General features: G+C 27.7%; 1 protein-coding gene across 1 annotated transcript in view; it reads right to left on the bottom strand.

Annotated features, from left to right (window-relative positions):
* The window catches only part of side-V (sidestep V), a 238,967-nt gene that overhangs the window by 65,324 nt on the left and 156,346 nt on the right, over positions 1-17,297 (bottom strand). The window contains exon 5 of the mRNA XM_065513915.1: positions 11,892-11,964. Within this exon, the coding sequence (XP_065369987.1) occupies positions 11,892-11,964 (73 nt within the window). The remainder of the gene's footprint in view (positions 1-11,891; positions 11,965-17,297) is intronic.

The following is a 17,297-nucleotide window of genomic DNA, read 5'->3' on the forward strand; positions in this document are numbered from 1 at the left end:
AACCTTTTGCTTGGGAAAATTTACATTAAAATTTCTTACTTTTTTTGGGTAAAATTTTTATCATTAATGAAAAATCTTGAAAAATGTTTTTAAACTGTGTTTACATATGTATGTAAGTACATACATACATATTTGTTTAAAATAAAGAGTTGCTGACTACAAATTAAAATGTTTAAGTCAGAGTAAAGCCAAGTCAGTTAGCCAGTCAGTTTGTTGTAATGATAGTACTTTATATACTTTGTGGTTTCAAAGAAGAATCCAACAACAAAAAAACCTAAAACAAAAAACATAAAAACTCATTTGTCTTTGTGGCTGTGAAATAGGTTACGAAGTTAAACCTTAAAAGTAGGCAACATTTATTTTATGCCAATGCAAACATATGTACGAACGAAAATGCAAATAAAACAAGGCAACAAAATCGAAAAAAATGTAAAGGCTTTTTAAACCACTACACAATTTTGATATATTGTGGTTCCAGTAGCACAAATGTGGTCCAAATTTTTTATTAAAAATTTCTAAGTAAAATTATAAATTTTTTTAGACGTCTCTATACATAATTATTAATAACTCAAAAAGAGTTCAGCCCATGTTATTACAATAAACTTAAAAAAGTTGGGATTTACATAACCTTTAATCCATTTATATATTGCATTCCAATAGGCTCAGTAGTTTCGGAGTTATAAGAACAAATTTAAGCAAAAAATATATTTTTTTGGTGAAAATAGCAATTTTTTATGTTTTAAAAAATCATGAAAAATCGAAAACTGCAGAAAATGATCAGATTTGCAAAGAAACATATAATAGGAACAAAATGAAATAATGATCATAAAAATCGATTAATCCTTTTCCAATTTATTCAAAATTAAGTGAATTCGCTCATTTTCACAAAATTTTAGTTTTTTGTTTGATATACATAGAATTGAGTAGTTAATGTTCTTCTTTCGAATGACTTAATTTTAAAAAAAATTTTCCCCGTGCTATGATCAATTTTTCATACATATATTATGTTTCCATCGGCTCAATAGTTTCGAAGTTATAATAAGAAATTGAAGCAGAAAATATATTTTCTACATGAACATAGCAATTTCTTTTTGTTTTAAAAAAATCATGAAAAATCGAAAACGGCAGAAATTGTTCAGATCTAATAATGTATCTCAAAGCCACTTGTAACAGAAATAAAATGAGATATAGGTCATAAAAATCGATTGATTCCTTTCGAAATTATTCACAATTAAGTGAATTCGCTCATTTTCAGAAAATTTTAAGTTTTTGTTTTATATACATGAAATTTAGTAGTTAATGTTCTTCTTTCGATTGATTGAATTATGAAAACGTTTTCCCCATGCTATGTACAAATCTTCATAAATATATTGCGTTTCAATTGGCTCAGCAGTTTCGGAGTTATAATAATAAATTGAAGCAACAAATTTATATTTTACGTGAAAATAGCAAAACTTTTTGTTTTAAAAAATCATGAAAAATTAAAAACGGCAGAAATAGTTCAGATTAATTACTTTATCGCAAAGCCACATACAATAGCAACGAAATGATATATCGAGCATAGACATCGATTGATTATTTTTGAATTTATTCAAAATTAAGTGAATTCGCTCATTTCCAAAAGATTTTAGTTTTTTGTTTGATATACATGAAATTTAGTAGTTAATGTTCTTCTTTCGATTGATTGAATTATGAAAAGATTTTCCCCATGCCATGTACAAATTTTCATATATATATTTAATTTCAGTCGGCTCCGTAGTTTCGGAGTTATAATAATAAATTGAAGCAACAACATTTTTTTTTACGTGAAAATAGCATTTTTTGTTTTATAAAAATCATGAAAAATCAAAAACGGCAGATAATGTTCAGATTAATTGATTTATCGCATAGCCACATATAATAGCAAGGAAATGAGATATCGAGCATAGAAATCGATTTATTATTTTCAAATTTATTCACAATTAAGTGAATTAGCTCATTTTAACAAAATTTTAGTTTTTTGTTTGATATACATAAAATTGAGTAGTAAAGGAGTATGCGAATTTATTTTATGAGGAAGGACCTTAAAGACCCCTCAGAAGCATTGTTGTGAGGTCTAAAAGCCACAAAAGAAAACCACACCACATTATTATTTTTTTTATTTATTTTCTTAATCAAATTTCACTTGAATTTTTTTAAGAGTAAGAAGTGTAAATAAGTAATGATTCTCAGTAATTTAAAGGATTTGGCAATGTCATTACAAGCGTACCGTATATTATTACGTGTAAATAATAAATAAAACTACAAACCTTTAAATGACATTTACTATTTTCAACTCATCATCATCAACATCATCAGTAAACTTACACGTTTCCATCAACCTTTTAACGACACTACACAAACAAAAGCTGATTTTGTGGGAATTATAGACCGCATAACACCACCAAACAACTTAATTTATCATATTACAAGTAAATATGTATATATGTATGTGTGAGTCCGTGTTCAAATTAAGAATTCTGGTACTTATTATACAACAATAATGTGCACAGTGCATTAAGTGTCTGGAAAACATGATGTTGAACAAGAAGTTCATTAACTCATTTCCTTTTTAATAAATTATTAAGGGTGATTTGCTTTTGCTGGTTCATAAACTAAAATGCACTGACACACAGTTTTTTGTGTGGCATACAAGAAGAGGTTCGCTAGCATGAACATGAACATGAGGATGACAATGATAATAATAGTAATTGAAATATAAAAGAGAAAAATCTAATAAATTTAGCCAACAAGGGGTGGGCAGGGGGTAACAAAAATTAAATAATAAAATCACCAAAAAAACAAAAATAAAGTTATAAACTTTATGATGTCCCAAACAATTAACAATGAAAACAGGCGAAGGGATGTAAACATACATATATACATATGTAGACAGCAGCATGTGTGGGAGTCAAAACTTGAATACATGCACTCGTAAGTAAATGTATGTGTTTTGAAAGGAGCACAATAGGGAAAGTTATAGTCGTACCAGGACAATAGCTATTGTTAGGAAACTGTTTTAAAAAGGAAGTTTAAGTATAGTAATCACACACATCCTTACATACATACCTACATCCATTCATATATAAATGATGTTGTAAAGAAAATAAACTGCAAAACACCGTAATTATTAAGGCACGTGTTTTATTTAACTACATGTTATTGTTGTTGTTACTTTTCTCCTTTTTTTTGGTGGCAAAAGACCTAAAGACTTGTCACTATTGTAATTGCTAAAACGTGTAAGTATTGTTGTTGCCACTAAAAATATACAACACACACACTCATTCGCTTGTAAAAACCTGCTCAACCCAACCCTCTTTACAATAAATTACAATACAATGCCAGTTTAGTAAATAATAAAAAAATGTATAGCATATCCAAAAGGGTGATAAATGCTCGTAAAGTTTATGCAGTTTATTTTTATGTTTTGTGTTGTTTGTTTTTTTTATATATTTTTTTTTTGGTTTATTTCTCTTTGTTGTCGTTTGAACATAATAATTTATTTCGAAAAATATTAATTATAAGCTATTGTTTGCAACAGCTTAAAACAAACACGCTTTATTTTAAGAAATCTGCAAAAAAAATAATAAAACAAATTGAATTTCCTTACAGCAAATTAATTTTTTGTGTGTTGTATTTAAACAAAAATTGCTTTGTCTATATATTAAGGGTTTTTTTTACTAAATGTGTAAAATTGACAAATTTCTTGTAATTACAATAACTACCCTTTTTTTATTACTTAATCTTTACTTTTTTTTTAAGTATTTTTCTTTTTTTATCCTTATTTTTTTTTAAATAAAGATATTTGGTTTAATGTATTGTAAATATCTTGGCTTTAAAGTAGATTTTTGTTTTATTGCTTTTGTTTTCGGAAGTTAATCTTATTAAACTTTATTATCCTTAATAATTTTTCTTGTCATTTTATTTTTTTTTACTTAAATTTTTTTCAAATAGCAGTAAGCTTTTTTCTTTTACTTTATGACTCATAAAGTGCCTTTGGACTTTTGAAATGTTCTTAGTAGCAAATTGTTTAATGTCCTTTTTAAATAAGACAAATATTTGCAATTGTGTGGGAGGCTTAAAAAGGATATAAATATAGAATGTAAAGGCTTTTTAACAAAATGAGTTATCGATCGTTAGGAATATAACGATGATGGACCGGTGAGTGAACGGTTTGTGGTATGTACCTTGGAGGGATAAAGTCATATAATTAAAGGTAAAATATGACTGTATAGAGATCTATAACACAGGGCAACACAATCGAAAAAATTTTAGAGGCTTTTTAAACCACTACACAATTTTGATGTATTGTGGTTAAAGTAGTACAAATATGGTCTAAATTTTAAATTCTATTCAATTAAATTTTGTATTTTTTTTGTATTGTTTCTCAATTGGCTTAGTAGCTTCGGAGTTATATTGACAAATTGAAACAAAAAATATATTTTTACGTGAGAATAGCTAATTTTTTTGTTTTAAAAAAATCATGAAAAATCCAAAACGGTCGAAATTGTTCAGATTTATTACGTAATCGTAGAGCCACATATAATAGGAATAAAATGAGATATCAATCATAAAAATTTATGGATTTTTTTCGAATTTATTCACAATTAAGTGAATTCGCTCATTTTCACAAAATCTTAGTTTTTTGCGTGATATACATAAAATTGAGTAGTTAGTGTTCTTCTTTTGATTGAATGATGTAAAAATGTTCATATATATATTGCGTTTCAATCGGCTCAGTAGTTTCGGAGTTATAATAACAAATTAAAGCAAAAAATATATTTTTTAATTAAGAATAGCAAATTTTTTTCTTTTAAAAAAATCATGAAAAATAGAAAAAGGCAGAAATTGTTTAGATTTATTGCTTTATCATAAAGCCACATAAAATGCAATAAAACGAGATATTAGTCATAAAAATTGATTGATTCATTTCGAATTAATTCGCTCATTTTCACAAAATTTTAGTTTTTCGCTTGATATGCATAAAATTGAGTGGTCAATGTTCTTATTTCGATTGATTGAATTTTGAAAATGTTTTCCCCATGCTAAGTACAAATTTTCATGTATATATAGCGTTTCAATCGGCTCAGTAGTTTCGGAGTTATATTGACAAATTGAAACAAAAAATGTTTTTTTACATGAGAATATCAAATTTTTTGTTTTAAAAAAATCATGAAAAATCGATAACGGTAGGATTGTTAAGACTTATTGCTTTATCGTAAAGCCACATGTAATTGGAACAAAATGAGATATTACTCATAAAAATCTATTGATTCTTTTTGAATTTATTCACAATTAAGTGAATTCGCTCATTTTCACAAAATTTTAGTTATTTGTTTGATATACATAAAATTGAGTAGTTAGTGTTCATCTTTCGAATAATTAAATTTTGAAAACATTTTCCCCAAACAATGTACAAATTTTTACTTATATACTGCGTTTCAATCGGCTCAGTAGTTTCGGAGTTATATTGACAAATTGAAACAAAAAATGTATTTTTAACGTGAGAATAGCAAATTTTTTTGTTTTAAAAAAATCATGAAAAATATAAAACGGCAGAAATTGTTAAGATTTATTGCTTTATCGCAAAGCCACATGTAATAGGAACAAAATGGGATATTACTCATAAAAATCTATTGATTATTTTTGAATTTATTCACAATTAAGTGAATTCGCTCATTTTCACCACATTTTAGTTTTTCGCTTGATATGCATAAAATTGAGTAGTTCATGTTCTTCTTTCGATTGATTAAATATTGAAACCATTTTCCCCATGCTAAGTATAAATTTTCATGTATATATTGCGTTTCAATTAGTTCAGTTGTTTCGGAGTTATAATAAAAAATTTATGCAAAAAATATATTTTTTATATGAAAATAGAAAAGTTTTTTGTTTTGAAAAAATCATGAAAAATCGAAAACGGACGAAATTGTTCAGATTTATTACTCTATCGTAAAGCTACATGTAATGGGAACAAACTGAGGTATCGATCGGAAAAATCGCTGGATTCTTTTCGAATTTATTCACAGTTAAGTGAATTCGCTAATTTTTACAAAATTTTATGAAGCCAAAATATGCTAGAATATGACCACATAATCACCTACGTTTGAAGCTAAAATATGACGGTAATATTATCTTCTATAAATGCTTAAATATGGCTTAGGAAAAATCTAAGAGTGATCTAGAAAAAATGCTAGAAAAATTAACATTTTGTTTTTGAAAATCGCCCTTAAATCTTAGAAAACTCTTGGTTTTTAATGCTGTTTAAAACTTATTTCATAAATAAACAAATATTTGAAATATTGTAAGATTATCACAATTTACAGAAAAATAACCTAGTCATATGTAACTTTTACCTGAAAATTCCTACCAGGAAATATTTGTAAATATTACAATTTTAAATAAATTAAAATTGTTTACTTGCATATAAATTTCTAATGAAAAATTGTTTTAATTTCAACATAAACATTTGTATGTACAATGTACATACAAATATTTTAAACAAACATTTCATAGTCTATATTTAGGCTTGTAAAAATATATTTAAATTACATGGTATATTTTTAGGCATTTTCCAATTATTTGCTTGTTACTTTTAACAAAACACATAAATTATAGGGAAATGTTTACATATGTATTTATTTTATGCAAAATAACAAAATTACTTTATTAAATACTTTCTCTATTTCTACCTTTATAAATATATAACAACATAAACACAAAACCCGTTGCACATAATAAAATACCTAAATTCATATATATTATCGGATTGTCAAAGGCAATTATATGGCTGGTAATTTAACACATGGATTTTTCTATATTCCTATATGGAAATGAAAATATATAAATTCACATACAAACATATAAAAAAAAACTTAGGCTTTTGTTTAGTCGCCTGTAAATAATTTAAATTAATGGGTATTTAAAGTAATTGGTGCAAAAGAAATCATTATCAAAGAGTATACTTGTGTATACAGCAAAGCGAAAACACCAAATACCTCTCTTTTCACACACAAAAAAAAAGAAAAATGGAAAAATGTTGAAGCAAAAGTAATAATAAATTCATAAAAAAAAGAAAAGCAAAAAAAAAACTTGTGGCAATAGCATAAAATTAAATTCTAGGAATTTTAAATTACAACCTTTAACACAAAAACCTAAAAATTGTTTAAAACTCTGTGAGGGTTGCAGGTTAAAAATGGCCTTGAATTTGAAATATTTGAAATGTGTAGCAAAAATTATGGTGTCATTTGTTACATAAAATTAAAATTCAGTTTGTGGCCAAAAATTATGCTGTGTTTTTAACTTTTTTTTCTATTTTTTGTTGGAGATAGAAAATGTGTCCCACTTTTTGTCTGTATTTTACATATTTTATGTATGTATTAAACTGGTGGCCTACTTTTAGGCAATGGCTGTATTATTTGCTTAAAATTCTCTTTTGCTATGTGTGTATGTATAGTTTTTTTTATCTCTTTTGCCACTTTGTAACTGAGTTCATGTTTAAACATGAAATTACTAGAATTGTTTACAAATTAAATGAATGAATGAAAACTGTATTGCCTGCCATGAGGATTTATGTGGCCTACTTTTAGGGGGAGGGGGATTTATAAAAGGATTTTAAGCCTTAGCTGTTGCCAAATTTTTTACATTGTATTGTTAGCTCATGAAATATTAAAATTGTTAACAATTCATTGTTTGTTAATTAGGTCAATTACAGTGATAAATAATTGTGTCAGAATAAAATTTTAAGTAGAATATTGAGCTGGACATAATTAGTAGGAATATGTCGTTTTGAAAACATCTCGTAATTGAAACACCGGGAATTTTAAAATTATGACTTTATAAAGTCCTACTTTTAATGCTCATATATGACTGTAGAAAGACCTATGATTGAAGCCAAAATATGGCTGTATAAATGCATGTGATTGAAGCTAATATATGGCTTTCTACAGACCTATGATTGGCCAACCTAAGAAGCTAAAATATGGTTTTCTGAAATCTACAAATTAAGCTAATATATGACAGTATAAATACCAAGAATTGAAGCTCAAATGTGACTGAATAAAGACCAAGAATTGAAGCCAAAATATGACTCTATAAAGATTTATGATTGAAGCTAAAATTTAACTGGAGAATTCACGATTGGAGGTCAAATGTAATTATATAAAGAACATTACTGAAGCTAGAATAGGACTGCATATAGACCAACGATTAAGTCGAAATATAAATGTATGAACCCATATGATTGAAGATAAATTATCACTGTATAAAGATCCACGATTAAAGCAAATCTATGACACAACTAATCTGAAAAAATATTTCATGAAAAATATAGCCTATTTACAGGCTGCAGGGAAATCAATTAAATAACCCCAAAGTATGTTTTTTTATATTATTGATGGTTTTGATACAAATTAAGAAATGTCTTAATTTTTGGCCAACAAATTTAATATCCCATTATATTATTTTCAACTTCATTCAACACTATTAATTTGCTAATTGTTGCTGTGCTAAAAATTATGCTATTTTCTTTTTACATTTTATACTAAATATAAACAACTATGTCTAAGTACCTTAAATGTTATTTTTGGCATTTTTTTCTAGCCGTATTCTTATTCAATTCTAACACGCAATCATAATAAAACTGATGGGTTATTGGCCTAGCTAAAAAGTCACTAAATTGTAAATGTCTAACATTTGGCTTCTTTGCCATAAAGTATGCTCTATACTTTAAGAGGTTTTAGCTTCTTTTTTTAGCTTGTTCTACTTCATTCCCTCATTTTCCCTCGAACACCAACATTTATGAGTAGTACCACAAAGAAATTAAAACATTTACTTTTCAGTTTTAATTACCCAGCGCGCAACAAAGGTAAGCCGTATAAGAATATGCCGAAAAGGAAATAAAGAATGTAGAGAAATGAAAAATAAAAAAAATAAATAAACATGGAAATGAAAAGTTTTTATAGCCAAAAGGAAGAGTGTAATTAATTTTCGAAAAAGAAATTTAATTCAGTGGACAGCCAACATGGATTTAAATAATTTAATTTAAATTAAATTTCATAGGGGCAGGGGTGGGAAGAAAACAAAACAAGACAAGTGAGCAGCCAGCCAGCAGTTTAGTATAATTGTTAAACGCCTAAAGTTATACTTTGATTTTATTATTATTACTTATTATTATGTATTATGGAATAACTACAAAACGTTTGTTTTATAAATTTCATAAGCAGATGTTTAGCATAAGATGGATTTGGTAAGCAAAAGTCCAAATGCCTCACATTTTAAATAATTTTTTTTTTTTTAAAACAATTTCTTTTATAATGTCGAAATCATTTTAATATGAAGATCTTAAAGATTCTTTATTTCATATTTGGCTTTCATGTTTTATTTTGTGGTTTTGTATTAGAGATTATAATAATATGTCTGCATGTGCCTAAATATCTATTATGAGTTTTAGCTGAATTCAACAGCTTTTTGTATGTATATTTTACTTAAACTTGCTGGCTTTATTGTTTGATTTCTTTTATTATTTTTTTTTTTTCTTTCGTTTATTTTTATTTCACTTACAGCACAGCTGGTCATCAAAATAATTAGCTGTTCATCATCATCAGCAACATCAGTAGCAGCAGCAGTATCATCATTGTAATATGACAAGTTAAAATCTCATGTTAATGAGTTTCGCTTAAACTCTTGCTAAGTGTCGAAAAACTTCTTTTATACTCTTTTCTTCTTAGTTTAATTTGTATTTTCATTTTCATTATTATTATTATTATTTATTTTTGATGCTGCTGCTGTCATTACTGGACAACAACAAACTAACAGCTTTAACAGAAAAAAAAATTGAAAAGAAATCTTTGCTCATTAAGTGTTGATCTTGACCTCTTTTAAAATAGACTTAATGACTATGTTTTCATGGTGTGGCTACATGAATAGGGTGGCTATGGTGTTGATGCTGCTGCGGATAAAGGTTTCCATGCTAAAAATTGCAAGCCAATTATTGTTGTGTTATGAAAGCTAAAGCTAATTAAAAAGCTCGAATATTCTCTTAATTGGTATTGACACTTGTTTATGTTGCTACAATGTGTTTCTTGCTAGAATGTTTATGGCTTAAAAAATCATTAAAACTGTTATCATGTCGTATGTAGCGTTCTGGATGAGTGGCTGATATTTTGTTTGAAATAAATGTTCAAATTAGCGATGTTTTCCACATGTTGTCGTTGTATCCTAATTTAATTAACTCAAAATAGGATTGCATCAAAACCTACGATAGATGCTAAAATATGACTATATAAAGACGAATCATTGGAGGTAAAATATGACAGTATTAAGTCTTACAATTGAAGCCGAAATATGACTGTATAAAGATGTGTGATTGAAACTATAGTATGACTGTATACTGACCAACGATTGAATCTAAAATATGACTGTATTGAAGCTGAAATATGGCTATAGAAGGGCCTATAAGTGAAGGTTAAATATAATGATTGAAGCTAAAATATGACAATTGAATCTTAAATATAGCGGTATAAAGACATACGATTGAAGCTAAAACATGACTTTATATGACTGATATAAAACTGTCTTAATTTCTACGATTGAAATATGACTATCTAAAGACCTTCGATTGAAGCTGGATTACGACTGCAATTAGCCTGTTGACTGGAGACCTGATTAAGTAAAATGTCCAAAATATAAACTGTAGCTGTAACCAATATTGACAATATTTGAAAGCTATTTTCCTTTAGCCTGTTTGTTTAAATCTTATTTGAAACCATTAAAAGCTTTCACCACTTCAACAATCTTCGACATCCGATAAATCCAAGACAAAATCTAATCTTACAATTCTAACAATTATTAAGTGTTTAGTAAATATTAGCTTACTTGTAGGATGTTTTAATGCCCCGGAAAACAATCACTTTTTAGCATTAACATCTTGTATGTTAGCTTTTAGTTGTTTTCCTTTTCACTTGATTGATTGATTTTCTTATGCACACAAAAAGTAATTAATATTCTTCATAATAAGAAAAATGATTACCCTGACATATTTAACCTTCACTTTAACATTATTTTCTTCTTATGCATAAATGTTCCATGTAGTTTTCTTTCATTTTTTTTTCTTAACATTATTGTTTTATTTAATTTCTTGATGAAAAATTACATTATAAGTACAAACAATATGCATTTGGTACAAGGACAGCACAGCACAGGATATTTGCATAATGAATTTTAAATATGTATTTTTCTTTTCATTTTAATATTTTTTTATTCCATACTTTCTTAAGTCAAAATAACAACAAGACATTTTATATTATTAATAACAGTAATAAAGGACAAACGAATGTGACATTATAGAAAGAAAAAAAAAATAATGAAAAATTATGGCAAAACTTTGAAGCACGAAAATTAGTTTTAAATTATTTGTTGGCAAGTGTAATAATGGTGTGTCTAGGAATATTATAATTGTGTGCTAGAGAGAGACAAAGAAATTACGGTTATGTATTTAATTTAAATCCTAAAAATATACTATACTAAAAAAAACTTGAGCCACAATAAAAATACCTCTTTTAATTAAGAAAAAGCTTGGAAAAACCCTTGCATTTCCAAAGTTATTAAATCAGAAACTTAAGTATTTAATAAAAACCGCAATTATTTGATTGATTGTATTCTCTACTTTAAGAAATAACACAAATAAATTGTAGCCTTGAAAGTATGCTTTTCAAAATTTAAGTTTAAAGTGTCAGTAGCAGTTTTCTTTTATAGCTGAAAAATATACATTAGTTATGTTTGCTTTAACTATTTAATTAAATTATGTTTTTTCCATTATGCTTGATATATATATTTTTTATTATTTGTTAACAGTTTAATTAATTGTTACTTACAATTCATGTCCAATATTACTTTTTTGGTTAAAGCTGCCACCACATGACCATTACTGGCTTGACATGTATAAACCTGCAAGTGAAAAAACACGAAAATTTTAAATTTACATTATTATTTAAGAAATTACATTATTTATTTAAGAAATTAAGAAATAATAAATAAAAAAATTGCTGTACATTCACGCTGAAAATTGTAGTCAAACCGTATAATATTAACCCATGTCTTCTACGGTTGAAGCTGAAATATGACTGTATAGAAATGCGGATAAAGGCCACATCGATTGAAGCTAATATAGGACTGTATAAAGGTGAATAATTGAAACACAAATATGACTGTATAAATACCACAATATGACTATTAAAGTACTAAGATTAAAGAAGCAAATATATGACTATATTGATTCAAGCTAAAATATGACTATAAAAACCCCAGCGATTGAACCTAAAATATGACTGTATTAAAACCAAATATTGGTAACTAAATTGTGATTATAAATATGACTGTATAAGTTACAGTATTGTCGAGCGAATTCTGATTAAAGTTGATAACGAATTCCGACCATATGAAAGCGCACGAGGCCCCACTATTAACCCAAAAATCTGGTATCCGGAATCAAAATTTGAAACATCTCATTTGTATTACACTGTGTGTAATTTTTTAAGTCATGGAAATATAACCATATACGTACACCAGTACGTAATAAAGGACCAAGTGTTGCCCAAAGTCATGCACTTTTTTCATGGACCCCCAAAGTTATGGGGCCTCGGTGTCACTTTTGCAAAAAAGTGATCATTTTCTATGTCTCATATCTTGCAAACAGTTTGGAATTTTGATTTAGTCTCTGAGGCCCTTATCATAAAGAAAAAATTAAAGTTTTATAAACAAAAGCATACTTTTAGGCAGCTTTAAAAAAAATTATTTCGAATATTTTAAAGTTTTTTTGCGATTTTGATCTTGAAGATGACGCTTTTTTGATTTTATATGTTCACAATTTTTGTTCTTTATGACAAGGGCTACAACTTTGCCTCAGAGAGTAAATCAAAATTCCGAAGTTTTTGCAAGCCTGAGAAAATTATAATTTTTTGCAAAAATTACACCGAGGCCCCATATCTTTGGGGGCCAATAAAAGAGTGCATGATTTTGGGCAAAACCGGGAGACACGGGTCTTTTATCCCATAGTGGTGTATTCTTAATATTTAGAACTAATCACCTTAATATGGCCTTCGAGGTCACACCTTTTATCGCTCTTGGTTATGTCGTGATATTAAACGAAAATATGTTTTTGATATTTAAATAATGGTACGAACGTTGGAGTTAAATGCATTAGTCGTAATTTGTTAGCATAATGATCAAATGACTCGTTCAAATGGCTAGAGCGTTGTAATCTATTGACACAAATTTCCCTAAGAGATAATTGAAAATCTCTTCAAAGTTAATACTGATATGAATTTAATTTATTAATTAGTAGTTGAATTGTTGTTGTTACTTTACAAAAAATACAACTGAACTAATTTCGAAATTACAAAACCATGTTAAATCCAAGCTGTTTAGGTGTTGGACCATTGATATATAATCACAGTATGATACTTCTGCCTAAATCAAGAGTCAAAGAAAGGCTCAGTAGGAAATTATAATAGTTTTAAAAAAATCACACTTGTAACTAATTTCCCAAGAAAAGCCTACCATAACAATGAATGATATATGGAGTTAAGCTGTTTTTATGCCTAACACTACAAAATCACACATGTCCTTAAGTCATCATTTGTCTACCACCCTCTTCCTCCAAAAACTTTCATAAAACGAATTATAACTCCCAATTATTCTCACAGTTCTTATGACTTCTTCATATTTAATGCAAATTCCAGCTGGGCATAATAAAAATATTTTATTTTCCTTTTGGTATATTCTATTAACATGTTGATTAATTAATTGGAGCATGTTGTGTTTCATACATATGTATGAATATTATAATATTTTTTACGGTTTTTTTTTATAAAAAAAAAATATCAATAAAAAACTTGATGATAGTTGTTGAATGCTGTTAAAAGTCGTTGAAAACCGGCAGGGTGTATATTTTCACAATGAAGCGTGTATATTTAATTTTTTTGTTATACTGCTGCTTTTCCTGTTAACATTTCAACGCATTTTGTTGGTGTTTCTTTTTTTATTTCTTATTTCAATGCAATTGAAATATAAATGTGGTATTTGATTGCTCTATATATAGAAGGCGAAGTGCAAAAAATTAATTAAAATTTTTTGTTTTTAGTGTAGAATTTTTTTTTTGGTAAGCAGTAATTTTATATGTCTTGTGTTTATCTGTTTATTTGGCTTATTGATATGGAAACAAAATAAAATTATTTATTTATTTAATATTTAAATTTATTGAGTCTGTGTTGTAAAAATTATATGGGATTATAAATAATAATGATAATTTTGTTAAAACTCAGAGTTGTATCAGCAACAGGGTAAAATAGAAAGCATACCTTAAGGATGTAAAGCATATTTTAGGGATGTTAATATAATTGTTTAGATATACCAATATAAAATGGTAAATTTTATGATTTTTTCCTCAAAGGAAGAACAAAGCGAACTGAATTTAGTCACTCGATTGGATTCCCTTGTTTTGTTATTTGTATAATTCCAAAAATAATGAGAAAGCCAGCCAATTCTTTATATGGACTCATTAAAAAGAGTTAACTGAAACTCGATTATATTTGAGGGGCAGCAGAACAAAAGGTACTTTTTCGAATTTTTTTACAAATTGATTTTTTTGTATTTTTTATAATATTGGCTTTCTTCTAGAAAAAAATCAATTTCCCAAAATTTTTAAATTTTAAAAAAGTACCTTTTGTTTTGCGGCTCCTCATTTATAAATACATACCCAAATTCTTATTTTCGTCACACAAAATTCCTTTACATAACTACACGTGTTTGTTATATAAATATTGTGACTGATATAAGCATAGGAATCAAATAACACTTATAGCAATATCTATCCCACCCCTTCCAGTTTCTTCTATTTTGAGACACATTTACCTTAATTGGTTATTCCTGATATTCAAGATTATAAATTGATTTTATTCCTTCATTACTACTACGAATAAATTGAAATTGGCGTTATATTCACTACGTAATACTTCTTCAGCATTTGATGTGGTTAAAGTTCACCAAGGAAATGTGTTTTTCCTAATGTCATATTTATGTAATTTGAATTAAATACAAATAAAAATATGTAAATTAAAATAAATGTAAGTACAAGTGTATGGATTTGTTGTAGCGTTTGTCTGCTTTATATCCTTGTATTGACGCCCACACTTAAGTCATATTTTGTTATTTACCTTTCTGTTTTTATACAGTATCTAAATTCTCCATCTGCTTAGAGAGCGACCTATGAAAACATTTCCAGCCAGTCAGTATAAATACATAATACATATATTAATAATTCTGCTTACTACCCATACACCCCAAAGGACGGACCCCACCAAATTTCAATGCAGCCAACAATAATACTGTCAATAAACAACAAGCCTCTGTGCCTGTACAACAGGAAACTCAAGTTAAAAAGGGAAAGTAAAGAAGTCTCTAAGCGACAAAAAAAACCCATAAGTATACAAGATTCTATGTATAATAAACACAAATTAGTATAAAGCCTTAAGGGAAAAATTCAGAAACAAATACTTCTACCGACAACCAAAGCCAGACACAGTAGAAAAGGAAAAATAAATGATAATATTGTTCAATAGAAATGGAAATTAATATCAACACACCCAACCATTCAACAGCTCACTCCTCCCTACATTCATATTTATCCATACAAATATTGCTCCCCCCCTTAAATAAGAAGACTAAATGTAAAGTTACTTTATTTTACTTTTTCATTTCTTTTTATTTGGAAAGTAATAACAAACAGTCTATAATATTAATACTCATACAATACTAATAAATGCAAAACACTCATAAAGAAATGAGAGAAACTCAGGACCTTTTCCTTGTCTGCTAAAGGACAAAAAAATTACACAGATTTTTTTGCCTTCATCACAGCATAATACCTAAGATGACTAAATGTGAAAATATTGCTATGCCATAAAAACAATTTGAATTAAGTTTGATTGAAAATATCAGCCAGAGATATTGAGAATTATAGATTTGTCATTAAATAAGGATAAAAGTCTTAATAATTATTAATTCACTATCAAAACGGAATAAATTACAAAGTGAGACAGATTTTTTTTTTTATTATAATTATAAAATTCCTTTTAAATATTACTTTTATTACAAAATCGTTATATTTACATTAAATAAAATGTTGTTCTTTGATAAATTAATAATAGGTAAGGTTTAGAATAGGTAGATCTCCTTTAGTGAGTACACAATTTCGTATGAAAGGCTTAAATATTGGATGTATGACTTAAAAATGAGGGATATTTTCAAGTTTTTAGCTTTTATTTTGAAACATTTAAACAATATAAATTTATTCAAGGTATTAGCCATTGTTAGATATGACATTTTCCCATCTTTCTGGCAGCATATGGATTCCGAGCCAAAAGAACTGCTCATCTTTACAGGCCAAGAGCGAATCAAGTCAATATCAGATACTCTGTTCCAAAGTGAAGCGTTTCCCAAAGAGAACTTTCTGCATCGAAAGACACAAACAGTAGTCGGATGGGGCACGGTATGTACTATAAAGCCCAACCACTTCATTCTACATAATTTTTAACAGGTATTGCAACAAGTGGCCGAGCCGTGTATTACAGTTCCATTTCTTGCCGCATATTCTGTGCGTTTTTCCGTCAATGCTCTATTCAAATGAAACAGTTACATTCGGTACAGGTTATCTGTGATGGTCTGGTCAGATTTCAGTAGTTCATAATAGATAGGACCCTCTTGCTCCCATCAAATACAGAGAATTGCCTTAGCTTGATGGATATTTGCCTTTGGTGTCAACACGGCTGGTTGGTCGGGCGTCAGGTTATCGTAATGGATCCATACGATCTCCTACGGTTCGAATTATCGTAAAGGATCTATTTTTCATCGCAACTAATGATTCGGTGCAAAAATGATTTTCTTTTATAGCCTTCAAACAACATTTAGGATAGGCCAAATCGTCTTTCAAGATCTCAAGGCTTCATTTCGTATGGTACCCAATTTTCCTGCTTTTGGATGAATCCTGCTGCTCGCAAACTTTTTGAAATTGCTGCTTGAGTAGCTCCCATCTATATTTTTTATTTTATTAATTTATTGGTTTCCTATACAGCAAGACAAGTCTTATAATTATAGTACAGGAATTTATATGTGGATATGGATGTTATAAAAAAAAGAAAAACTTAACATAAAGTGGAGTGTGAACAATTTAAATTTAAAATAATTAATTAAAAACAATTAGTTACAAAAAAAATATACAAAAA

Source organism: Calliphora vicina, chromosome 5 (genome assembly GCF_958450345.1).
Source record: "Calliphora vicina chromosome 5, idCalVici1.1, whole genome shotgun sequence".
NCBI classification, from domain to species: domain Eukaryota; kingdom Metazoa; phylum Arthropoda; class Insecta; order Diptera; family Calliphoridae; genus Calliphora; species Calliphora vicina.